General features: G+C 36.9%; 2 protein-coding genes across 5 annotated transcripts in view; one reads left to right on the forward strand and one right to left on the reverse strand.

Moving 5' to 3' along the window:
• Positions 1–3,196: 3,196 nt before the first annotated feature.
• NOL8 (nucleolar protein 8) lies at positions 3,197–25,733 on the reverse strand. 4 transcript variants are annotated; one of them, XR_014491829.1, is made up of 18 exons: positions 25,592–25,733; positions 24,019–24,209; positions 23,723–23,785; positions 22,824–22,902; positions 21,590–21,737; positions 21,278–21,349; positions 17,507–19,219; positions 16,381–16,488; positions 15,587–15,709; positions 14,442–14,526; positions 12,367–12,511; positions 11,483–11,566; positions 10,681–10,955; positions 8,868–8,991; positions 7,702–7,769; positions 6,793–6,875; positions 6,271–6,426; positions 3,197–3,408 (listed from the first exon to the last, which is right to left on the reverse strand). XR_014491829.1 is itself a non-coding variant. In XM_083357010.1 (17 exons), the coding sequence occupies exons 2-17, from the start codon at positions 24,155–24,157 to the stop codon at positions 6,373–6,375; spliced, it is 3,363 nt and encodes a 1,120-aa protein (XP_083213136.1). In that variant the 5' UTR covers positions 24,158–24,209; positions 25,592–25,733; the 3' UTR covers positions 6,190–6,372. The 4 variants fall into 4 exon arrangements, 2 of the variants coding, with proteins under 2 accessions (XP_083213136.1, XP_083213137.1); XR_014491830.1 differs by lacking the exon at positions 3,197–3,408 and having other exon boundaries at positions 6,190–6,426; positions 6,793–6,921; XM_083357010.1 differs by lacking the exon at positions 3,197–3,408 and having other exon boundaries at positions 6,190–6,426.
• A 671-nt stretch (positions 25,734–26,404) lies between these two features.
• The window catches only part of CENPP (centromere protein P), a 174,040-nt gene continuing 173,728 nt past the window's right edge, over positions 26,405–26,716 (forward strand). Inside the window, exon 1 of the mRNA XM_083353888.1 lies at positions 26,405–26,428. The gene's annotated coding sequence lies outside the window, so the exon portion shown is untranslated. The remainder of the gene's footprint in view (positions 26,429–26,716) is intronic.

Consider the following 26,716-nt stretch of genomic DNA (forward strand, 5'->3'; position numbering starts at 1 on the left):
TATCAATCACACAGCCCAGATGAGCCTATACCAGCGGTAGGCAACCTTGGCTCTTTTATGACTTGTGGACTTCAACTCCCAGAATTCCTGAGCCAGCTGGCTCAGGAATATTCTGGGAGTTGAAGTCCATGAGTCATAAAAGAGCCAAGGTTGCCTACCTCTGGCCTATACCAGCCTTTCACCTCCAGAGGTCCGGACTTCTACTGCCAAAATTCTCCGCTATGGCAGGAAAGTCTTTTACAGTCGTGACATATTTAGAGGACATCAAGTTGTGGGATGCTTACAAGTCCATGGAATAAATGAATATTTTGAATCAGTTACTGTGCTCAGCATCAGTAAATAAAAAGTAATACTTTCTATTCAAGGTACTGGTCATTATCTATAAGGTTATCTATATGGCATAGGGCGTGGTAACTAAACCACCTGTCTTCCATAGTATCTGCCCAGCTGATCCAATCTGGCAGGGTTGGTGAACTCCAAGTTCCTTCAGTTCAACAAGGCCATCTATCAGGACCCCAGAAGTGTGCCTTCAGTGGAGCAATGCCTGCCCTCTGGAATGAGTTCCCCTTGAGATTTAAATGGCCCGCACCTTGCCAGTGTTTCAAAGGGCTGTGAAGATCTGGCTTTTTGCCCAGCTCTTTGGCAAGGGTGATTGAAGCTGCCTTTAGATGATGGGGTTTGGGGTTTTTTCTCTTGGTTCCCATCCACGTTTGTCATACTTGCCATCTTTATTATTTACTTTTATTATTGTTTTCTTGTTTTGAAATGTTTTTAACAATGTACAAATCACCTGGCATCACTGAGAGTCAGGTGGTGTAGTCTGTACACTTAATAAATTAGGAGGAGGAAGAGGAAGATTTGCATGTTAAATTGAGGGCCTCATAATGATTTCTTTGACTTTCCACGTATCAAAACACCAGCTCAATAGATATTTTACAAATTAAAAAGAAATACAAAACAACAATAATTGCATGGATCAGGTGGGGATGGGATTTAAAATGCCACAAAACAGCAGGCAAGCCTTTGAGTTTTCCAGTGTTCAAGAGACTAGTGGTGCGAAGAACACCATCACACACACACACACACACACACACACACACACACACACACACAAAACTAAGGCACAGGAAGCTTATAATGTAGGGCATAGGATCATGTCTTGGATCATGTGGCCAGGAGGGGAACTGAAGAATGGCACAGTCTCCAACATTCTGAGCTGCTGCCCAACTACTTCTCCCATTGGACAAATTATTTTGGATTTTATTTTCCTTGCCCTGTTTCTTCTGCCAGTTTCTTCTCTACCACCAAATTTTGTCACTTCTGCTACAGTTTGGGGAAATTATCCAACTGACAGATACACTGATGTACAGTCCTAAGTCCCTTTACATATTTTTTCCCAACTTTTCTGTGGATTAGAAAGATGAAGGGCTATAAAAAAAACCTCTACAAGCAACGCCAAACAATAAAGACTGGTGTATTCACCTGACACTGCTATAGTTGAATATGGATTGCTCAATTCCATTGGCACTGGACTGTAAACTAACCACATTATTTGAGTTTGCATAACATGTGAAGTTTGTGGTTTGCAGCCGTTGAATATATTAGCCAACAGAGTAGATGTTGCAAGCATTCACATCTACCATTCCAGGACAATGAATCAATGGTTGATTCCCATTTCTAAACACAGTGACTAGATTTGTCTCTTGCCTTTAGCAAAACACATGGATTTCCGGACAAGAAAGAACAGCAATAAAGACAAATGACCACCTTTGCATTAGCAAAGCCAACCAGAATTTTACTTTTGGTAATGAATTAGCTCCAAAATCCAACTTGTTCAGCATTACCTACTGGTTGGGAGAAATAAAATCCTAAAACTCGCTCTTAATTCCATCTTTTTCTACCATCATGTTTCCTTTTTCCATGAATTGTGGTTGTAGATAAAAAGAAGCTAACGTGCAGTAACAAGATGGACCCATATTATAATTTTCATTAAAAACTTTCGATTTTTAAGAAGTTCACACAACCCAATGATCTGCAACCTAATTTACCAAGCAGTCCTGAAGTAGGAGTAAAAGTGAAGATATGCTATATTGTCGTGTATCCTAAAGAATTTGGGTAAGAAATATCAGTGCCTTTTTTCTGAGCTAAGCAATAGCCAATTATTCCCTGGGTAGGGCTTGTATCATCCAGAACTGCATCAGGATTCTTTCCATATATCTACAGTAAGGTAGATAAAATATTACATTTAATACTTTTAGTCTCTGTATAATTCTTGAAGAAATAGAGAATAATTTGTTACTAGATTGTATCAAAAATAATTAGAGATGAACATGGAAAATATCAGTCATGGCAAATACTTCCATTCAGTTCTGGAAACATGCATCAGGCCAGAGGATCTTTAAAAATAACATATTAAAGGAGACAAAAATAATCTACCTTTTTTTTAACAGCCTTAATTAGGCCAGATCAAATGAGCTGCCTTAAGATACTTTTAGCACTTTTAGCCTGAATTTATCATATAATCATGATTTATTGTAAACATTGTGTACTGAATAACTGAATGCAATGTACTAAGCCATACAAGCTTGTTTGATTTTACAAAGCATGTTGTTTGAACTCAGTTGCTATGGTTTAGTCCAGGGGTAAGCAACCTTGGCTCTTTTATGACTCATGGACTTCAACTTCCAGAATTCCTGAGTCACTTGAAGTCCACAATTCATAAAAGAGCCAAGGCTGCCTACCTCTGGTTTAGTCACTATATTTTACGTGGTGTACAAACCAAGCTGAATGGTAATTGTTCTACTGAAGAACTGAAATCCTACATTTTCCTGCCCCTCTAATTACTTTCCTTTCCTTTCTTCCCTCTTTCAAATTCTCCCTGCACACTAGAAGTTATAATGGGAGGTGGGAGGCTGGAATGCCACTAATTATTTGAGTGGTGTGCCTGTTGCATTTATATCCAGATTAAAATTTAAGATTTTTCTGTTAACCACCTTGTAATCGCTTGCATTGGGGTGGAGTCAGGGCGACTAAGTGGACCTGGAGCGTTTGCTGGCCCAATGCCCTTCCTGATGCCTACGTGAAGTTCGCAGCAATTACTCATTGCACCCAGAGAGAGAAATTAAAACTTTTAAGAATAAAAGGTGAAAAACAATGAATTGTCCACCAAAGATCATACACTAAGCTTTGGTTTCTGAAAATATAGCATTTATTAATCCTATGTTTTAAACTTAAAGACTGATTCCTGGATTTCTAGCTGATAGAAAACCCATTCTTTTCTAAGCAGTTTAAGCAGTTCACGATCTCTAGCCTTCAAGTCAGTTTCTTCAAATATTCTTTAATTTCAATATTTCTTCTCCTGTGCCTCAGATGGCTCTTTTAGTGAAGTCTTTAAACATATCATCATTTCTGTAGTGAAAAGCGAGAATATGGCAATTTATATCTATCTTACAAGTTGGAGGAAAAGAAACCTACAATGCTTGATGATTCTCTATCCAAAAGCAACATTTGGGGGTGCTTTTGTCGCCCTCTAATACAAAGTTATATAAAAATAATTATGAAAAACTATGGGGGAAAATTCAAAAAGAATTGGAGAGTTGGGAAAAATTGCAATTGTCTTTGTTGGGACGGATTGCAGCAGTGAAAATGAATGTCCTGCCTAAATTTTTATTTTTATTTCAAATGATACCGATTCTTAAGAAAGATTCTAATTTGGAGGAATGGCAGCGAGGTATCAATAAATTTGTGTGGGCAGGGAAAAAGCCACGAGTTAAACTTAAGATTATGCAGGCTACTCGTGAGAGAGGTGGGCTTAAAATGCCCAATTTTAAACTATATTATGAAGCTGCTGCATTAGTAGGAATAAGTGATTGGATTAATTTGACACAAGAGAGATTATTAAATCTTGAGGGCCATGATTTGTTGTTTGGCTGGCATGCATATTTGTTGTATGATAAGAAGGTAGACAATGTGTTTAGAGTGCATATTTTAAGACAGGCATTGCTGAGAGTTTGGAAGAAGTATAGACATAAGTTAGATTGTAAGATACCACTGTGGGCAATTCCAAAACACGCAATAGAAAATATACATGCTGGTTTCAAACATGATGTGACTACGTACAAGGAGATCCTAAGTTTGGAAAGAAATGTCTGGTGTTTGAAATCATATAGCCTCTTGCGAGAAGAGAAGGTTGTTCAAAACTGGTTTCAATATACTCAGTTACGGGCCAGGTGGAAAGAAGATCAGAAAAATGGTTTTACAATGACTGATGAAAATTTGATAAAGCAAATTAGAAATCAGGGACCAGCACATATTAAACGGATATATCTTGCGTTGATAGAGATTGATTCAGAAACAGAACTTGTTAAGGATTGTATGATAAAATGGGCCCAAAACATCCAGGAAGTTATCACAATGGACACGTGGGAAAAGATTTGGGTGAGGAACGTAAAATTTACACAAGCTCAAAATCTAAGAGAGAATTTTTACAAAATGTTTTATAGATGGCATTTAGATCCTAAAAAGCTTGCAAGTATGTATCCGAATTATCAGCCTAAATGTTGGAGGTGCGGTGATGAAGATGCAACATATTTTCACATATGGTGGACATGTAAAAAGGTCAAGGCTTTTTGGATAAAAGTCTGGTGGAACATGCAGAAGATCTTTAAACAGAGGATAAAGTTTTGTCCGCAACTTTTTCTGTTGGGAATAATTACAGATGCTACAGTTGTGGACACTAAGTTAATGTTGAATTTAATTACGGCAGCAAGACTCTTGATAGGTCAGTATTGGAAGAAAGAGGAACTGCCGACTATAGAAGAGTGGACTTTAAAGGTTTCCGACCTGGCAGAGATGGCGAAGATTTCGGCCTATTTGAAAGATCACTCGCAAGAACGCTATATTATGGAATGGAGAAAATGGATTGAGTTTATCCAGAATAAGTATAGGGTTAAGAAGTTTTATGTAGCATTTGAATAAGTCTTCTTTCTTTTTTCTTCTTTTTTTCTTTTAGTTTTTTTATATATATTTAATATTACTAAGGCTTGTTTTATCCTATATAAGCTAGAGAGTGATGGATTTTAGAGTTTATAGTTGTTAGTATATGATTGTTTATGATTGTTTTTTTTATATATACCTTGTATTTAGCTCTGGGAAGTCGGGGGGGGGAGGGGTAGGGGGGGAGGGAGAAGGGAGGGGGAGGGGGGTTTTAAAGAAAAATTGTATGTTAAAACTTTTCAATAAAAAAAAAGCAACATTCCACAGAGAGACTAAAATTCAAAAATATTTGTATTACATAAGGATGATCAATCAATTACATATTCTATAGTTTGGATACCATTTTCAAATAGAAACAATGCAATTTGCAGTTCTATTTTTCAATCATCTAACTTTTTAATATATTAAAATCATCCAGGGATATATTATGTGCACCATTACAATATGCTTATGAAGGGAACTTCCAAGACTCTACCTTTTCCAACTCCTCCTTTCCCAATGGCCTGAATTCAATCTTTCAAGATACAAAAATAATCTTATATTAACATAAATAATAACACACTTTTGTACAATTTAAAATGACTATATTTGGTAAATATAATTTTGTACACAAAAGCTGCTTGCCTTTTGCCACTTAATTGCACTTCATTACAATTGATCCTTGCTTGTTTTACACCTAGTCTTGGCTAGATAAGAGAACAAGTTATATTCATCTCCATCAAATGTTGCTTTTTTGTGACAAAGAACCTACGTGCATATGAAATCCTAAATGTTGTCTTTCAAAATATGACAGGCAATAAGTATAAATGCTAATTGTGAAGATCATTGCCTATCATAATTTAGAATTTTAATAATAAATATGTTCATACTGTTCATACTATATAATAAAGAGCCTTGGTGGAGCAGTGGGCTAATGCCTCCTTAAGTAACACCAGCTGCCTGCAATTAGTGCAGGTTCGCATCCCACCAGGCTCAAGGTTGACTCAGCCTTCCATCCTTCCGAGGTAGGTAAAATGAGGACCTAGATTGTTGGGGGCAATTAAGCTGACTTTGTAATAATGCCGCTTGGGGTGTGTGTGAAAGCCCTAATAAGCAGGCATATACATAGAATGAAGGCTACTGCTAAGTTTGTAAAGCCGCCCTGAGTCTTCAGAGAAGGGCGGGATATAAATGGAATTAAAATAAAAAAAAAATAATGGAAATGTAAGCATTAGACATCAGAACTACAAATCTATTCTGATTTCGCAAAATTGTTTATTCAGAACTAATTTATACTTCCAAGCTATTCGTAGATGTGTTTTCTCAACAGTTTCCATTATCCCAGGATTCAGTCCAAGTATATTCAACATTCTCAATCTTTCTTCTTTAGCAGAACTGTTAATGTTTTGTTTTAACTTTCCTTCTTGCATCTTTATGTTTCTTCCGACAATCCTGGAAATGTTTAAAGTTTAATATAGTTATGAGAGATTCAGTATTATAAAATTAATTAGCATTTCAGCTTTTAACATCTAAACAGGTCCATAATACAATGAACAGCAAGAAAACGCAGATAGAAAATCAGCTTCCTGCTCTTCCAGCAATGCCTCACAATGAATCAATAAGGGCAAAATGCAGCTTTCTTACCAGCTAGATTTCAAAGTGGCACTAGGATGCATACTGATAAATGAATACTATACCAAAAATGATAGAGAGAAAACTGAATGAATCTTTTGATTGTGATTTTGGTTTGCTAGGATCCTGGATCAAAAGTGAGAAACAGCTCTAGCCTAAATACCAAGAATATCGTTAGCCACATACCTCAAGCAATATTTGGCGCCTGCTTTCCCAATCCTCTGCTTCTTCATCAAGATCTGAAGCCTTATAGAATAGCCTGGGGCCCTCTAGAAAAGGCATAAAAAATGTAATCTGTAATGTAATTCGCCTGCCCTGTAAACAAGAAAGAAGTGATCCCTGTAAGCCAAGGGCTCAAGGGCTGCCTAGATGAAACAATTGTACTTTGTAGCTCAAGGTATTATGGTGTTTTCTATCCTGCTGTTGACATTGCATGCTTTCATCCTCATGGCCTCAAGGAAAACACTGCATATATAAAGTTCATGGACCATCAGATTTAACACATTTTGAAACCTAAGATTTTCATGAACATTTCTCTTTTACAAGAGAAAGATGCCCTCTTTTCCTTGTCCTTGTATTCCTCTCTCCCATCAACATTTGCTTCAAAGGTTCCCCAATTCTTTGAGGCAGAGTTTAAAAACATTTGGAAGAGGTAGATGGAAAATTTTACCCTTCCAGCTCCACTGATAAGAGACAAAACCATAAGGTCCTGTCAGCCACAGGATGCTCCTAAGATTGTACTTGATCTTTTAAAAACTATTTTTAAAAAATCACAGAATACTGGTTTTCTGGGCAATTGCAACCACTGTTCCAGACTGAAGTTTCTTAAAATGACATCAATTTAAATAATGTTTAAAGTAGACTTCTTTAGCAACTAAAATAGATAACGTTATCCACAGCAATCTGAACTCCAATATTAAAACTCTCCAAAAATGTAGAAAAACTTACAGAAATTATGTATCTTGAACGCACAACAAACAAAACTTAGAATGAGACCTCTGACTTGAAATAGATTTGATGTTTACATCTTAAAAATAAATCTGAAGAATAAGTATGCTGGGAACTAAAATAATTAAGAATTTTTTTGATTTTCACCTTTTAACCTGTCATCATCTTCTGAGAAGAAGAAAAATCTAATATTTGAATGTGGTTCAGCTGGAGAACTGAAAAAGGAACAAGAGTATTAATTTCCAAAACAAAAAGAAAAAGACTACTTTTTCAAGCCTGAGCAAAACATTCATTTCGAGGAAGAAGCATATTTCGGAGATGAATTAAATGAACAAATTATTTAGTGCCTTGTATTTCTTTGCATTAAAAATCTGGTGAATTCTAACTCTCAGAAATAATAAGGAAATAGTCATATTGGTTTTTTCCCAAGAGGAAGACCCATAGGGTAATGCTGATTGATTGGTGTTTAAGGCAATGGTGTTCAAGGACCTACATGGCATGGGTCCGGAGTACCTTAGGGAACACCTGCTGCCGGCATCAACTTCCCTCCGCCCTGTGTGTTCCCACAGAGAGGGCCTCCTCAGGGTGCCACCGATCAGAGAATGTCGATTGGTGGCCCCCAGGGGGAGGTCCTTCTCTGTGGGCGCCCCGGAGCTATGGAATCGGTTACCGGTTGAGCTCCGGATGGCGCCCGACCTTCGCTCCTTCCGTCGCAATCTAAAGACATTCTTATTTGAACAAGCCGGCCTGGCCTGATGGGGGGGGTTATTGTTATTTTAATATTTGTATTTACTGTTTTTAGTTGGGCATATATTTAATCCTTTTTAACTTTTGTATCTCTGTATTTTTTTATGCTTGCCCTGTTCACCGCCCTGAGTCCTCCGGGAGAAGGGCGGTATATAAATAAAATAATAATAATAATAATAATAATAATAATAATAATAATAATAATAATAATTAAATTTATAAGGTGGATATTTTAGCAATTTATTCACACATTGTGAGGATACAAAATCACACAGAAACTGGCGTTTCCTTCCCCATTGTGTCCTCCTTGTACAGTCCCACGTAATCTTTAGGAAAAGCATAGCGAATGATGGGAAATGCAATGGGAGGGGAAATCACATAATATTAGTTTAAGGCATTCTGCCTGCTGCTACTGAAACTACAGTACACAATATAGATAAGTGGCTTCATTTTGGAAAAAACATATTTGACGTATCATCTCAGAGAATGCACAACCTGGCCCACTATGTTAAATTTTAAGTCTATCCTATCTAAAGTTCAATGAATACTGCAAAAGTATAATTTACCTTTCTTTGACATCTTGTACTTCAGCTGCTTCTGATTCTTCGTCTTCGGAACTACTATCTTGAAAGCGGGGATCTTCTTGCCAGGCTACTCGTGAAGGTTTTAGTATTTCAATTATGTATGGATCTATAAAAAGGAAAGGAAAACAAGACCCAACCATTTTCAATATATAAAAACATTTACATGTAGTCCTCAGCTTAAAACCATTTGCTTAACAATAGTTCAAAAAGTGATTACAACCTGTCTTCACATTTATGATGGTTGCACTATCCCCATGTTCACATGACCACAATTTGTACGCTTGGCAACTGGCTTGCATTTGCAGAGTCCTGTGATCATGGTTTGCAACTTTCAAAACTGATTTCTGACAAAAAACATCATTTGGGGAAGTTGGATTCACTTAATAACCATGCAATCAGCCTAACCACCGTGTGATTAGCCTAACAACCAGTGATTCACTTAACAAGCACAGTAAAAAATGGTTGTAAAATCAGGTCCAGACTCTTAATGACTTGCTTTACAACCACATCATCTTACAATAGAAATGGTATTTAGATATGGTATAATGGTATTCTAATATTGAAAATGCTTTTTGTAAAGCAGGACATTATTGCAAATCAAAATAATTAGTTCCCAGGTGATTACACATTAATTTGTTTCTTAGATATTGGACTCAAAAGCTGGCTTAGCATATTATTGGTTATGAATAGTCAACATATTTATTTTTATAGTTTTATTCCTTATTATTTTTACATTCATCATTTTTTTCTGTTTTATTGTTGTAAGCCAACCAGAATAGCCCCATGGCAAGATGGGCAGCAAATTAAATAAACAAACAAACAAATAAATCTATTTTTTTAGCTGCCTAGAAAACAAAATTATAAACCTTAATAACTAAGTTGTGCTGAATCACACCAACAGGTTCAAATGGAATTAAGAAGTTGGTTGTGACCTGGGAAGTCATCTAGTCTACCCTCTATTCAGTGCAGGATTTACTGAGTTATTTCCAACAGATGAGCTTCCAGTTTCTTACTAAAGACCTTCAATGAAGAACTCATCGTTTCACAAGGCAGGCTGTTGAGCATTATGTTTTCATAGATAGCTCAAGCAAATTCACAAGCCAGATTTAAATATATTATTTCTTCCATTTTGTGCTCCCAATCAACTAATACGGTTTAAATCAGAGGTCCCCAACCTGTGGGCTATGGCCTATTTTCAACCAGGCCATGTGAATGGCAGGCCAGTGCGTACGTAAGCACACATAGCCCTACTTGTGTAAGCGGTGGGCATGTGCACTCGCCAGTTACACAAATGAAGCTGTGTGTGCACATGCATGTGCGTGTAAGCCTGCCTCACCCCCCAGAAAACCATCCCCTTTTCCCTCCCCACCCCCACACCAAGCCGCCAACCCGGAAAGGTGGGGGAATACTGGTTTAAATGCTGAAAGGTAATATATAGACATCAATGGCTTCAATCTGTTACCACTGTAAAAACCATGGAAAAGCTGTTGAGCCTGTATTCCTGATGGTCCTGGTATAATATTTCTGTGTAATATTAAAGATAGAAGCAACTTTTAGATATGAGCAAATTTGGAATATTATGGATCATTTCCATCCATTAAGCCTAGCAATCAGGGCAGGTAGTACAGAATTGGTATAACATATTTCTATTCATCCGTCATCAAATTAAAACCACTCTGTTCTTTAAAGAAAAGACCCACACAAATTGCAACACAGTGATCAGGTCTCAAAGGGTGTTAATTCAAAAATGTGTGATTGAAATACTGAAACTATGGTTTAGAATAGGTAAAGACACCTTCTTTAGTAGGTGATCTTGCCACTTCATCACCAAAAAAGGAAAAGGTAAAACCCCCGTTTCCGTCTTGTTTTTCAGCACTGAATTTTGGTATATCAGTTGAACGGGTTTGTTCAGCATCATCATGCTGGTCCCATGGTATTATTTCTGTTTTTTCATCCTGTTTTGTAGATCCAAGTGCTTCTTTTAAGTCCACTGCGACATTGTAAAATGTCTCTTTAGACACCTCAGGCAGTTTCTGAGCTTCTTCTTTCTTCTTCTTCTTTTTAGCCTTACTATTTGACGGAAATAAGAATGTGTTAATTGCTAATATTTAACTGATCAAATATATAATCTAGTAAACTAGTAATCTATATCAGATGCTTACACCAAAGAAATATAAATTCAGATGCTTCCACAATCCATTTTGTTAACCCATTCAATATATAAATCCCAGTAAAGTATAACACAATAACCCTAATGTGGGTTATTTTTTCACATAGTAAAATATTTGTATAGGTTTATAATCCAATTCAGCAAAAGCATAACATTTAATTTCAACATCTGATGGATGACCAATATTTCTTCTAAAAAAGAAATCCATCACTCTTAGAAGTCTTGACAGAGACATTTAAATATTGCAACTTCCCTCTGAAACCCCTCTAAAGTAAATATTTTTCTCTCGTTCTTTCATTCCAATTCTTAATTAAAAACTGAAATGTTTTATTCATTTGCTGAATAAAATAAATATTTGACTCTAAACAATCAGAATTGAAAGAGTAAACAGGTCAATGAAAAGACAGGCATAGTTCGGAATCATTACCTCTCTTTTTCAGTATTAGCTGGCTTTTTTTCAAATACTGCATGATCTTGCCTTGTGGGGTCATAGCGTAAGGTATTCATATCTCTATAAATAAATAATATTTTAATAATAGTAGTAGTAGTACTAATAGTAAAGCATCCTTACATAAATCTAGATACCATAAAAATTCCATGGGATAAAAATTTTCATTCTATGACAACATTTCTAAATATGTTGAAGTGCAAACTATACATAAATCAATAAGATGTCAAGTAATTTTGAAAAAAATCTACATAACAGTCTCCATTTCTACTGAGAAGTAATCCCATTGAGTTGAATGGACTTAATCTGAGAAAAATAGGTGTAGGATTGTAGACTTAATTAGCAACCTTATGGCATCTTTGCTCACAATCAGCTAAAGAAGTATTTTTCTATAAGTGTCAAGAAATAATTAGCTTTCACATTAGTGATTATATTATTAGAAAGGATTGCAATTATTTAATTATTTATGCCAATGTTTCTATGCTTCCCTATGTCAGGAGGCATTGGAATGGTTTAACAGTCTAAAATCTTACAGTATTAAAATAACAAGCTCAAATCAGGGTTGAATGCTTTATATTTCATCCTCTTAGATCACGGGTGTCAAACTTGATTGCGTCACTTGACATATTGTGATGTTTTTTGCCTTTGCAGAGCTGGGGTGGGAGTGGCCTGCATATGACGCATCTGGCCTGTGGGCCACCAGTTTGACACCCCTGTCTTAGATCCACAGTTTCAGTATCTATCAAAGCTTGCCTGCAATGCTAGAGTAATTAGTGTTTAACTTGGGGGAGAACTATGAAAATAATGATAATTTATACAAATATAAATTTGCCTTAGTTTTTCTACTAAAGTAATTTTCATACCTGAATTTCTGGCTTTCTGCAGCTAGCTTCCTACGTTTGGGAGGGTCTACATCAATATGTAGAAGATTTTTCAAGATCTCAAGATTCTTCTTCTTTTCTAAAGAAAGTTCCTCTTCTTCCTCTGTTACCAATTTCTTTGATTCCTCTAACAAGAAAAAAAATAGAACAGACTTTAGTTACTGACTTCACAGAACCAATACCAATTGCATTCAACCATTACATCGAATTGTACATTATTTTAACACATGACTCTGAACTAGCTCAAACGTTGTGTAAGACAGAGAACATGAGTACTTGGATTAAAGACCAAAAAATTATACTCCTGTACGTTAAAAGATCTTAGTGCTTTTATATTATGGTATTGGGTTGGTAATTCTAGATTTTAGGTATTTTTTATTATCTCACTGGTTTCAGTGTTATTCCTGAAATAGTTGTAATTATTATTGCTGTTATTTATATTGATCTATGACCAAAACAACAATTAGAATTTGATCACCTTGAACCAAGCTCAACTTGAAGGATTATAGAATAGATTGACACTGATTTGCAACCAAATTTGTGTCAGTTGTGGCTTGTTTTTAAGTTTAAATTAATAGATTCAATCACTGCCCAGGTTTAACAAGCTGGCTGTGTCAGGACAACATATTTCCTTATGAAAGCAGATTCAGACATAAATAGCTCCAAATTTATCTATGTTAATTAAACTATATTTCCTTGTCCAAAAGTATTTTCTTTAAAGTTAGCTTCAACTTCCCCATTTTCTATGCTTAAGAAAGGAGAATGAATGTATGGAAGTCTGCTTCTTACTGCAACTATTTTGTACAATGAAGAAATCAAATTTGTTACATCCAAACTAATTTCCCCCCCCTCTGGATATATTTTCTTCATAGTTTGGTTAGGTTTAATTTAAGGTGCCTATTTCTATTTTTCAAATCAAAGATAAAGGTAAAGGTTCTCCCGCACATGCGTGCTAGTTGTTTCCAACTCTAGGGGCCGGTGCTCATCTCCGTTTCAAAGCCGAAGAGCCAGCGCTTATCCGAGGACGTCTCTGTGGTCATGTGGCCGGCATGACTAGACGCCAAAGGCACACGGAACGCTGTTACCTTCCCACCGTAGTGGTCCCTATTTTTCTACTTGCATTTTTACGTGCTTTCGAACTGCTAGGTTGGCAGAAGTTGGGACAAGTAACAGGCGCTCACTCTGCCACACAGCACTCGGGATTCGACCCGCCAAACTGCCGATCTTCTGAGCGACAAGCTCAGCGTCCTAACCCACTGAGCCACCGCATCCCTAAATCAAAGATAGGTCCTCAATAATCACTATCCATTGTCTATATATCATTATTACTATGGTTATTAGATTTTTATCCCACCTGTTTATTATACATACATAGTAAAACTCAAGGTGGGAAACATACCTAATATCCCTTCCTCTTCCTCCTATTTTTCCCACACAATAAAGACCCTGTGAGGTAGGTTGAGCTAAGAGAGAGTGATTGGCTCAAAGTCACACACAACTGGCTATCAAGCCTAAGGTAGAACTAGAATTCATTGTATCTTGGTTTCTACACCCGGACCTTAACCGCTGGCTCTCCAGAGATATAGCAATATCACTATGCCTATATAATAATGCAATACAGGAGATATAGCCCCCAAACAACTAGAAGGTGTCAGGTCACTTTCTAAAATAATCCATAGCCTAACACATATAATTAAAGACACATACCCACTTTCAAGCATTTTTCATTATTACCAGTTTACAGTAGAAGATATTTCTAAGAAATTCTGTGAAATACCTTTTTATATTTTGAGTTAGTCTCTGTTATGTACAAAATATAAAAAGTATAGATGTAAAAATACTTAGTGGGTTATTTTTCTTTTTTTTCAAGGGAAACATATTTAACCTTGAAAAGGGTATATGTTCTACTCTATTGCTTAGGTCATGTGTAAAATGTTTTTGAAGGACCTTTTGATCCATGCAGAGGAATTACTAGGAAACAAATATAGAAAAAAGTTTACTATAACCAAGTCTTACAAGCTTTCTATTAGCAAGCAACAAAATACTGTGTATCTTACCTTCCTGATCACTATCACTTTCAAGGAAATGAGCCCCCATGCGAAATCTTTCATCTGTGCCAAAATGTGACTGTAAATGCATAAGCTGCAACAAGAAAGAGTAACAGAGGGATTATATTCTTTATTGCAATTAATTTTCCAGAACAGATTTAAATGAACTAATCAAGTTCCAAAAAACTTAAGTAATGTATGTAAAGTGACCACACATCTTTTGTTATAAAGGACAATCTTTCATTTGAGGAAGCTGTCTTTTAGATTTATTTTTCAAAAATTTACTTTTGTCCTTTATTTTGGGGATTTAATTTTTACCATTTTACCAAATGGTACCAATTAGTGTACAGTCTTTCACATTCATGTGAAAAGTATGGAATTTGAATTGTCTTTACATATACTGTTTGAATTTAATTATTTTGTACTAGAATATCCATTTTTAATAAAGGGTTTTTTCTTGGTTTTCCTCTTGAACTTTCCTTGGTAAACCAAAGTTATAAACATAAACATTTTTTTAAAATCCTTTTTAAAATCCTCATTTTTCTCCTTTACTTCTCGTCTGTGGAGATTCTCAATCATCCAGGTCATGTTTGTCCCAAAGATGCTTTTCAGAAGGCAACTGGATTTTCTTGGGTTTTTTCCCTTGAAAATGTTTCACTTCTCATCCAAGAAGGTTCTTCAGTTCTGGAACTGAGGGAGTGAACTGAAGAAGCTTCTTGGATGAGAAGTGAAACGTTTTCAAGAAAAAAAAGTCCAGGTGCCTTTTGTAAAGCATCTTTGGGGTATTTTTTTATTTCTTCCAAGAAAATATGGTACCATAAAATAAAGAGAAACCAAGGGACAAAAAACCTGTTCATTGTAGACAAAGACTGGCTTATAGAAAAATGCTACATGATGTAGGAGAAAAACTGATGAAATGAACAAGATTTATATCTGGAGCTTAGAGACAGAAGCATGTGACTTTCCAGATGCTTACATGCTGGATAAAAGTGCTGGAAACTTACACAATATTAGGAATGCTCTTGAGAGCCACAGATTCCCCCTGCCTGGCTTAAACACCAAAATACATGGCTGTGCAAGTCTTCTGCATGAAGATAAATTATTCCAGAATTATAAGAAGCCATGAAAATAATACACTAAATAAGCGTACCCACCTTCTCTCCAGCTTTGCCCTCAAACTGAGGTTTGATTTTGAACCGATCATTTTCAACAGCTGCAGTGTCTGATTCTTCATCGCTGCTGTCAAACAGCTTCCCAGAAGTTTTGGGGGTGAATTCCTTGGGCGCAGAAATGAACCAACATTTCATTTGAACAAGCTCTTTTTCAGGGCAACACCAAATGTTTTTAGCAAGTACTCCCCCAGTTACATCATTTTTTTTCTCTCAGAAGCCTCTTTTCTTCCTCCCTTTACCATAAATAGGATGGTAATGGTTCCTGAGAGTGATGGTAGCTGCCTGTCACCTAAACTATTTGCTGAAACTAACAGATTTTTTTCTGTTGCGTTTTAAAAGAAAAACTCAAATAATATCCAATTTACTTGAATGGAATCTTGCAGAATTTCTTCACCCCAACTGGGGAGAACAGGCCTGTTGTTAAACAGTGTTACTATTTTAACAACAGGGTAGCAGTGCAGTGTAGCAATGCTACATTTTGTGAAGTAACTGGATTAAGTTATTTTATATTTACTTCGTGTCTTTGGTAACTCAGCCTCTGCTCTTCTGTAGTACCTGTATTAATTGTTAAGCTTATTTTTTTCCACTTCCCTTTTCTTTTTAGGTTTCTGACTGTATCTTTGGGGGGGGATGTACTATAATTTATAAATTAAACTATAATTTAAAAAGAAGTGCACATGTGCATTTCTTTTCTTCACCACTAGCTAAAGAAAATCTTTGTGAAGATGTAAAGATAATCTCTAAGGATAGAATAAATTCCCTTCTAGTTTGCTCACCTTTACTGGGATCTTTTCTGAAGACGCTTCTTCAGTATGCTCTTGTACTTCATTTTCATTATCTGAATCAAACACGATGTGCTTCTGTTTATTTGTTGACTGAATTTGCTAAAATTACATTAACAATTAACTAGGGATTATTAGGGACATAAATGGTATAAAACAAAGGAAGGAAAAGAAACAGATGCAACCATCAATAAAAGGTCTTGTGGCATCTTAAAAAATGAGAATCATAATTCAAATTCATTAGATTCATACACACATACCCATCATTCTATTTCCTTTGGGAAGCAACATTATAACTGCAAAAGCAGAATAAGAAACAGTAGGCCAAAGAAATTAAAGGTGCAAGATAAACTAAATATCTTGTACAGCTAGATATACAGCTAAATCTATTTTATACCAAAATTATTCATTACCCCTCTCCATGCCTATCTATCTTAGCTTCTATCAAAGCCACACAGGTTTATATATAGCCTTTTGTTCTTTAAATTTGTTTCTTTTTCTTTTCAAAGAGCTCATTAATTCCATACAACCACAAATTTCACCAATCTTCACCATCCTATCGCTCTTCATAAACTTCATTTATGATTCAATCTTCATTCATTCTTTCTATATCTCAACTAAGCCACTTCAATTTCTTTCATATAAATCATTCTCTTTTCTATTCAATTTCTATCAACTCTCACTACCAGAGATGAGAAGTATCTTGCAACTGAATGATTTGCTAAGAATCTAACAACCACAAATGGCCATTTCCTACCTGTGCTGATCGACAGATGGAAATAGTTAAGTGCAATTTATCTTCGCTTTGTTGATCTCCAAATGTTGCCACTATGTTCAGTCACATTTACTTTCTAGCAAATGTGCTTAGGTTTCAGTACATTAGGAATGTAGCATTATTGAAATGATATTTACATATTTTACTTACAGCCGTTTACTTTAAAATTCAGATTATGATGAACTACAAGAATTATTCCACATAAACATAAAACAAATAAAATACTGATCTATTGCTCTTCGTTTAAATTCTAACTTAGATAAGCACTCTACAATTCCTTACAGAACTAATCAGCTGAAATAAACAAAGAGAAATGAAATAAATGGGCAAATGAAACAAAATTACCTGGCTGGTCAGAGCTCCCTGTATAATGATTTTCTGGAGCTCCCATTCTTTCTGCCTTTCTTGTATGGCAGCCAATCTTTTCTCGTTGTCCTCCAGTTGTATTCCCACGTTATCTGATGTCTTTGTTTTTCTGGGAGAAGCTGAGTAGCCACCTTCATTTTTCAGCGAGCCATTTAAATCTTTATTCTGTATAACACTGGAAGTTGTTGGCCCCTTGGAAAAAGACTTCCCACATTTGGTGGGTTCACTTTCAGGCATAATACTTACATCTTGGCTTATTTTCTCTGCCTTTCCAATACTGTCAGGGAGCTGGTCAGAACGGTCCCTTGAATTTCCAGAAAGACCTCCAATGGGAATGTCCAAGTCTTTCAAAGACAGTGGTTTGGAGTTAAGTTTCTTACTCGCAGAACTGGAATATTTCGCTTCTGTAACACTTTTCAGAGACTCCCCTTCAAGTTCAAAAGAAGAGTGTTTCTTTTCACGCACACTGACATTCAACTCACTCTCAGGTGGTACTCCGATAAGTGACCCCAGTCCTTTGAAAGGTTGAATATTCACTTTTGCCTGTTTTCGTTTCAAATCATCTTTGTCAGAACTCTCTTCTTTTAAAATGGCAGCAAGTATTTCTTCAGGGCAAATACATTTTTTGGAAGTGGTGGAAATTGTGGGTTTCTCTGGGGCAGTACCAGTTTTGCTAGCTGGGCAGTAATTCGTTTGTGGTTGAATGGTCCTTTGAAGTATTTTGTTATCTTCCTCTGAATCTTCACTACTTTCACCAGCTAATTTCTCTAAGTCTTCTAAGGTAAGATCTAATCGGAAGCCACTTTGAATCATGGATTCATAATCCTCATCCCCTTCAGACTCACTTGTGTCTGAACATGAATCTGAGTTTTCCTCACTCTTAGATCTGTCTCTGTCAAGAGTAGCTTGTGCATCTGATGGTTTTTCAGATTTTGCTCTTTTTTCTTCTCCTGCTTTGGACCCTTTTGAACCAGAAGATGGAGAACTTTCAGCATGGATGGTTCTTTTTGGCTGGCCATCATTCTGCTTCTGTGTTTTCTTAGAGCCCTCTAGAGATTCATTTCTCTCTTTGTCATCAGATAATTTAGCCACGGCTATAATTTCATCAGTGTCAGCTGAATCATAATCAGATTCATTTTCTACAGGCCTTATTAGTCCATTGCATGCTTGGGCTATATGCTTGTTTGCTTTCTGTAGAGACCAATGAGTACTGTATTTCAGCTTAAAGTCATCACCGACAACTTCCATATTATCCTCAGGCGCAATAGTACAATTACCTTTGTGCTTTTTTCTCTCGCTTGCTTCAATTGCTCTGATTTCTTCTTCTGAATCTATGTCATCACCACATCGGCTTTTTATATGCCTAGAACTTGTGGTTCCAGCTTTAAGCTTTTGACCTGAAGATTGCTGATTAGGTTGCTTCTTGGAGTTAGAGGTGCAGTTCTGAATTAGTTTTGCAAGGACGACATTAGCTGGGTTTGATTCAACTTTGCTTAGGCTGTCACTGTTCTGTAATTTTGTTTTCTTTTTTGATGGCTTCTTAGCTTCAGGGAATTGTCCTTGCCGTTTCTTGCTCATGGTACTGTCAGCTTCTTCCAGATGCCAAGTGAGCTGTGAAATAGGAACTGAATCTATAGGTTCTTGATCTAGTTTTTTAAGGTTCTGGCAATATTTGGAAGGGTCATATTTTATTATGTTAATTTTTGAATTAAGGAACATGTAAATACCACTCTACAAGTAAACGTTCAGATGTTCTAGAGAGGTTTTAAAAAAATAAAAGACAAGAGCATTTATTTTAATGAAATCCTGCACAGGTAGTCCTTGACTTACGAGATTTCAGCTAGTGACCATTTGAAGTTACAATGGGACTGAAAAAAGTGACTTATGACCATTTTTCACATGACCATTGCAGCATTCCCATGGTCACGTGATCAAAATTCAAGACGCTTGGCAACTGACTCATATTGGATGGTCGAACTGTCCCAGGGTCATGTGATCACCTTTTGTGACCGTCTGACAACCAAAGTCAATGGGGGAAGCCAGATTCATTTAATGATGTTACTAATTTAACAACTGCAATGATTCACTTAACTGTGACAAGAAAGGTCATAAAATGGGGCAAAACTCAATTAACAACTATCTTGCTTAGCAACAGAAATTTTGGACTCAGTTGTGATAATAAATCGAGGACTACCTGTAAATAGAAAGATATATAAAGATCTATAGGTAAAGGTAAAGGTTCCCCCGCACATGCGTGCTAGTCGTTTCCGACTCTAGGGGCCGGTGCTCATCTCCGTTTCAAAGCCGAAGAGCCAGCGCTTGTCTGAGGACGTCTTCGTGGTCATGTGGCCGGCATGACTAGACACCAAAGGCGCACGGAACGCTGTTACCTTCCCACCGGAGCGGTCCCTATTTTTCTACTTGCATTTTTACGTGCTTTCAAACTGCTAGGTTGGCAGAAGCTGGGACGAGTAACAGGCGCTCACTCTGTTATGCGGCACTCGGGATTCGACCCGCCAAACTGCCGACCTTCTGATCGACAAGCTCAGCGTCCTAACCCACTGAGCCACCGCGTCCCTTATAAAGATCTATATCTATATCTAGATCTTGGTTGTATCCACAAAGGAAAGCAATTATATAAAAGAAGGCAGCCTGTTTCAAGTTGTGATATATTAACAGGTTGTTATCTGTCTGATAGAAAAGAAAACCACTGTAGTATAGTTGTTAAAGTGCTGGACTAGAAGCAGAGACCCACATTTTAGTCCTTCCTTATTCGTGGAAGTTTGATTGGTGACCTTTGGTCATTCGCTCCCTCTCAGTTTGATTCAGTGTCAGGCTCTGCAACAAACTGGCTGATAAACAAAATCACTCACTGCATCACACCCTTTGTTGTTAAGATTCAGGTGAGCACAGTGCAAAAACAAGCAGGCATATTGACCTGCAGATAAATGCTAACAAAAAAATAACATGCAATCTATAAATTCTTTAATAAAACCCACCATTTTATGGTGTGTGCCTGCTTTTTTAGCTGAGGCAGAACAGCAGTGAACCATATTTAGGCTTCCAAAGCAAAATTAGGATATGATAGCCATTGACATCATCATCTAATGGCATTAAAAACGTAATAAGCCATGCCCCTTAAAGTGCATCCAACAGCTTGATTGTTTGAATGCACATGATTACAAATGTTAATAGAGTACAAAGATATTCTATCTAAGACATAAGGATCTTTTTAAAAAAAAAGTTGAGAAATTTTCCTTATGAAAATGTGAGAATTAACATCCAGTCAATGAAAAACATCAAATCTGATGGTTCCAATAACAAAAGATGAGTGAACAGCCCAGTTCACGCAAAAGAGAGGGCTAAGCAGCTTATGACCATTGGGTGGAAAGGAGAAGGAAATGCCAGAATTTGAGTACTGCTTCTGTCTACAGGATATGTTCTTAAATCATTGCAGTTGATGAGATTCTTTCACATGACTATTTTCTTCAATCAACATTACTTACCTGACATATTTTATTTTTTATCAACTTCATGGTAAATCTAAATGATTAATTCCTGCTAGTGGAGTGAAATTTGACAGAACTATTAATGTCTTTTTATAAATTTCCATTGCCACTCAACGGGATATTTCAATTGACTATACTTGTCTGGCATTTTTTTCTTACATAGGCAGCAAGATAATGCTCCTGAAGTACTACTGTGTAGAGAATATTAAGAATCAGGACAGTAAAAACTCGCAGAAAAGGATATTTTGCTTTTGTGTTGATCTTTCAAGTGAAGGATAGGTAAAACTCTGCCAAATTTACTAACCACCCAGTCCTATTAAAACAAATAAAATAAGTATTATTTGGGGGGGATGTTCGCAATAACTTTTACAAAACTGTTTGCAAACAATTTTCAAAGTTTGCAATAACATTGAAAAAAACTTTACAAAAGTAAAGTATTTAAGCAATGTAGCAATTTTAAATATTTTTTTAAACTAAGCAGTACAATTTCGAATTTAGCCCATTAGGGAGAAGGAACAATATATTGCATCTCTTTCCTTTATATTTATCATACCTTATGATTTGGTATTTCTGTTCCAGGTACTGCTTTCACATGGAAATCTACAACTCCAGATTTCTTCAGAGATTCTTGAATATCTGTCATACCATTATAATTTGTCTTTTCCTTTGTCACACTAGCCTTTTGGCGCTCCCGTGCTAGTCTGCATAACAGAACAGGATTGCAGTTTAGTACTAATTAAACAGAGAGAGAAAGCAAAACAAAATGAGTGAAAAGTCCTTTCATATTTCCATGGCAATCCTTTCCACTTTACATTACAACTTGTCTTAGGAGTGGATAGGAGGTAGATTGGGACTTACTGTCTGATATCTGTGAGATTTGTGAAAATTACCAAGAGCTTGTCTTCCATAATTGCAACAACAAGAGTTGTGTCAATTCACAATAAAGCTCATTTTAATCTCCATCCCCTAAATGAGTTTGCTAAAAATAAAATAGATTTCTTTGGGAACAAAGTGCAAGTTTAAGTCCGCAATTAAAAAGGAGAAAGATTTTCTCATTTCTCTATTTTCAAATCATAGTCTATAATTTCCACTGTATTTTGCACTTGGACTCTTCTCTCTATTGTAATCTTGCAAGCTTCATTTCATGCAAATTCCTTCCTTCCCCACAAATGAACACACACCAACTGACAGGTTTCACCCAGCTTAGTGGTTCTATATATATATGTTGTTTAAGTGTTCCCTTTATTTTTTGAGCAGTATATATATGTGTCTGTGTGTGTGTCTGTGTGTGTCTGTGTGTGTGCTAAAACCAGAGAATTTCAGCAACTGCTGTTTCACAAACAGGTTCTATAGATAGCAATAATATTCCAAATTTATTTATTTATTTTATTTTATTTTAATTCCATTTATATCCCGCCCTTCTCCAAAGACTCAGGGCGGCTTACAAGCTTAGCAGTAGAAATTGATCATTTCCTTCCCTTTCTCACTCTATGTAACAGGCTCTACTTTGAAGCAGTCCTTTGTTTCTGCAGCAGTCATATTTGCTATCAGGTTTTCACTGCCAGTGTGAGAAGTACTGCTCACGTTAAATATCTCCAGTGTTGCTCATACAACGTTCACTATATTTTTCTAATGTTTTGTTAAAACCCATTGTAAAATCTAACACTACACTGAGAACTTTAAACGGACAAGCAAGTCTCCTCTTCTATTCTTCAGTTTCTTTGCTCACATGTGTGCAAAACTCAATGGTTTTCACCAGAAACTGTATACAATATGCTAAGTACTACCTGTGTAAAAAGCTCTCTTTTGCTAATTCGATTTGCAGTGTCCCACCTTTCCATTTCGTTTTATTTAAAACCGATATACCTTTAAAGACAAAAAAAAATACCAAATGGTTATTCTGTTCATTATTAAAACATTATAAACCACAAGTTCTAGGATGTCTCAAAAAGAACAACAAACACCAGTGTGCTATAGCAGTCATTTGGGAAATATGGTGCTGGATTCAATCTCATGGGATATTTTCTCGTTTGGATAACAGGAAAAGAAAATGCCTAACATGATAACTCAGTCAACAAAAACGAAGACAATATTTCAGATTTTGAAGGACAACTGTTTAAACATGCTTGGAAAGCTGATATCCATAAAGAATGCATTAGTAAGGAGTAGGGTGGAGACATGCAGTTAAATATTGGAGATGGTGCAGCAAACAGTGTGTTAGAGCAATGGTCTCTAACCTTTGCAGCTTGGCAGCCTTGTGGGGAGGGGGGGAAAGAGAACTGGGCTGCACAATCGGCAGGCTGGTGTGCATGTGTGCGCAGCTTGACTTGAGCAAGTTGAGCTGCATGTACATTTGCACGTGCACCATCTGCTGTTTGCACAAGTCAATCTGCATGCATGTGCCCACCACTTGAAAAGTCCAGTTGCGAATAGGCCACGGCCTGGTAGGGGGCCATGGCCCGCGGGTTGGGGACACCCCAAAATACAGAAATGTTTAAGGTGACTTGTGCTAAAACTAAAGATAAATAACCTACTGATTAAAAGTTCAATAATACAACTAAAGAATATTGGTTGTGAACTTCATCAGACGTCTCCTGTTTACAGATTTCAGTATGATTAACCAGTTTTGGAACATATAATGATATACGTAAGAACCAAAAACAGCATTCACAGTTTGTGTACTTACATTTTTTAAGTGCTTTTTCTGAAAGGAGGATGTTAAGGTATGCAAATGTTTTGATAGGGTTCCCTGTTTAAAAATAACAATCTGGTTATTCAAAAAAAACAAACAAACTGATTTTCAAATTGTTTAAAATAAATAAGTGATCACTGCCAAAAGGAAAACAAAAATAAGTAACAGTAGAATTGAACATAGATTTTTCTTAGCAATATATCTGATCAACAGAGTTTATTCCTGATTGCAGCCTAGAGCTGCCATTACGAAGTAGATGAAATTATTTTTAGGCAATTTTAAAGTATTACCATGCTCATCCTTCCGGCTAATGATTTCAGTCTCTGTAACATTTCCAAACTTGCTAAATCTTTCATACAATTCATCTTTAGAAACTGAATGGCCAAGTCCTCCAATGTATAGTCTTCTAACGAATGAGATTTGTTCCATATTCAAAAATTCAACAAATGTCCAAGGTATTGTCCTTTCAGCTACAACTTTTCTGTAAAATGACAAGTGCATAATAACAACAAAATATTTTGAACAATGTTAAGAATTACTGTGGTACAAAAAACCTTCAGAGCAGTCCAGCTCATAGTTTTGTAAGATCTCCACTTTAATATTTGTTGTTTTGATAATTCTCTAATCCTTAGCTAGCTGTTAACAATAAATATGATACTCTGTGTTATAAACATTATTGATGATGTAGCCCTGCTGCATCACTTTTGCACTACACTACACATTAACCATAAATCAATGATATGCATATAAACAAAAAGAACCTTAAAACAAAATACCAGCTTGTCCACCCCTCCTTTGTGTGACCAGGAAGAGAAGAAAACTCCATTCAACATTCAGAATTGCTTTAACAGATTTAGTTTACTGTTATGAATGAACTATATATAAGTTTTGGAACTTAAGTTAAAATAATGGAAAGAAAACAGGAAAGAGGAGACATGCCCTAAGGACAGCCACGATTCAAGATAAGAAGAGGGAGGCTGGGACATTAAAATAATTTTAGATCATTCACATAAACAAAATGAATAAACTGGCTGTTTTTAATATCTTAATGCAAATATTTTAATGTTTTTAGTGTTTTGCTTTTATTTGGTTGTGAGTCACCTGGAGTCGCCTTTAGGAGAGATGGGCAGCATGCAGATTTATAAATAAATAAAATAAAAAGTATCCTAGTCTTGAAGCAGAATTCTAAATAGAGTAATTAGCTCAACCTATTCAAATCTTCAACAATTTAAAATTTTAGCAGAATTCATCAATAAGGGGTGCGTATTGGTGCTCTCTGAGCTTCCTTATTTTCTTGCAGACGTTTCATTACCCAAATCATCAGCACTGATGATGTTTCCTAGCTTGGGTACTGAAATGTCTGCAAGAAAACAAGCAAACTCAGACAGCACTACTAAGGACCCTTCGTGTCAACCCAGAGCTACAAAAATTCTCCTTTAGAAGTCATCAACCTTGCTCTGAAGCACACCTTTTCAAAACTGAGCCCTTCAGGTTTTAAAATCGTCAGAAAGTCCACAGCAAGTGCTTTTGAGGCTGTAGCCTCAACCTCAACCAGACAGAAGCCTGCTGATGCTGCCTTTATAAGCTGGAACGACCCCACTCGGGCTATATAAAAGCCCACGTTTTAAATTTAAAACTCTCCAAGTTATCTATTTGCATTGGGCTACCAGATCCGAACTGTAAAGATCCGGACGACTCTGAAGTGGCAGCACAGAAGAGAAATAGTGCACCCTCTCGCTGCTGCTCTCTAGCGGTCGCCGTGTTTTTGCATTTCAGATCTGGTAACCTTACCTTGCATTTGATCGGGGAGCCACGTCTGAACACCATGATGGAAATTGGGCTCTAACCCGCATAGTAACTCACCACTAAAAGAATCGGAAATACTGGTGGGTAAAAAAAACCACGTCCAGCCACCGCCATCCCGCACTTAGAAACGCGCCACTTCGGAACAGCTCGCGGTCCAGCTCAGCGTGGTCACAACTGTTCCCCGTCGCCTGCTTTCACCCACTTACCACTTCCGCCGTACTAACTGGGGAATTCTGGGAGTTGAAGTCCACCTATCTTTATATCACCAAGATTGAGAAACGTTAGCTTAACGTTAGCTTAAATGTCTATTCTCCTGAAAAAGACGCAAGTCAGGGAGAATAATACACAGTGGCGATAAATTCAGTTGGGCGCGATGACGTTTCTCCACCCAATCCGGAGTCTAATTTGTACCATCGTGTGGATATGTGAGCAGCTTTATATTTTTAAGCGGAAGTTCAGATTTTAAGTCACTCTTCCATATTTTGAAGCTCTATGTTCTCCTTTTCGTAGTCGGATCCCTTCCCCGGCACAGTTGGATCGAACTATCGGATAAGCCTAAAACGGGAGAGATGAAGTGGAGAAAAGAGTAGGCACATTATTCTGCGCTGCAGAAATGTTTTGTTGCCGAATAGTATGAAATTTAATGTAAAGTGACACAGAAAGGAGAAGGCCTATAACCTGTTTAGTATCGAAGCCTCTTTTGTTTTTTTCCGTCTCTTCTCTCTCTCTCTCTCTCTCTCTTCCCCCCCCCCCGTATTCTGCAGAATGGCAGCGCCCGAGACAACTTTCTCTGGCGGGTTCTTCGAATCGGCGCAGGGGCTGCTTAGGTGCGGCTTTCGGGTAGTTTGATCGGCGGGCTAACGAAGGAAATCAGCGGGGTCTCGCCCGGGCAAGGTAGTCCGTGAGCATATCGCGCTAGGGATTGTTTTGCTTTTAGGACTTTCTTCACACAATACAGAGACCTAGGAGTGTTTTTCCCTTCCTCCTCTTTCCCCTAAACTCCCAACTGTTTCTTCCTGAGGATCCCCAATATTAGGCGACTGTCTGCTTGTCAAAACTGGCCACCAATTGGAAGCCGTGGTCCAGCAAACACAGACTGCCCTACTGAATTAGGAGTGTAATTTTTCTGGAACTATATATGTAAATATTATGCTGGTAACAATTTTAGGCTTGTAAAAATGA

Source organism: Vipera ursinii (genome assembly GCF_947247035.1).
Source record: "Vipera ursinii genome assembly, chromosome: 2".
Taxonomy (NCBI): domain Eukaryota; kingdom Metazoa; phylum Chordata; class Lepidosauria; order Squamata; family Viperidae; genus Vipera; species Vipera ursinii.

What these genes read in the sequence shown, in the direction of transcription:
- NOL8 (XM_083357010.1), bottom strand. Translation starts at nt 24,157, where the DNA reads ATGGAACAAATCTCATTCGTTAGAAGACTATACATTGGAGGACTTGGC. An exon ending in AGAAAAAGCACTTAAAAAAT is followed by an intron (nt 22,903 to 23,722) that starts GTAAGTACACAA and finishes TTGTCTTTAAAG; the next exon opens with GTATATCGGTTTTAAATAAA. An exon ending in AAAGAGAGCTTTTTACACAG is followed by an intron (nt 21,738 to 22,823) that starts GTAGTACTTAGC and finishes TCTGTTATGCAG; the next exon opens with ACTAGCACGGGAGCGCCAAA.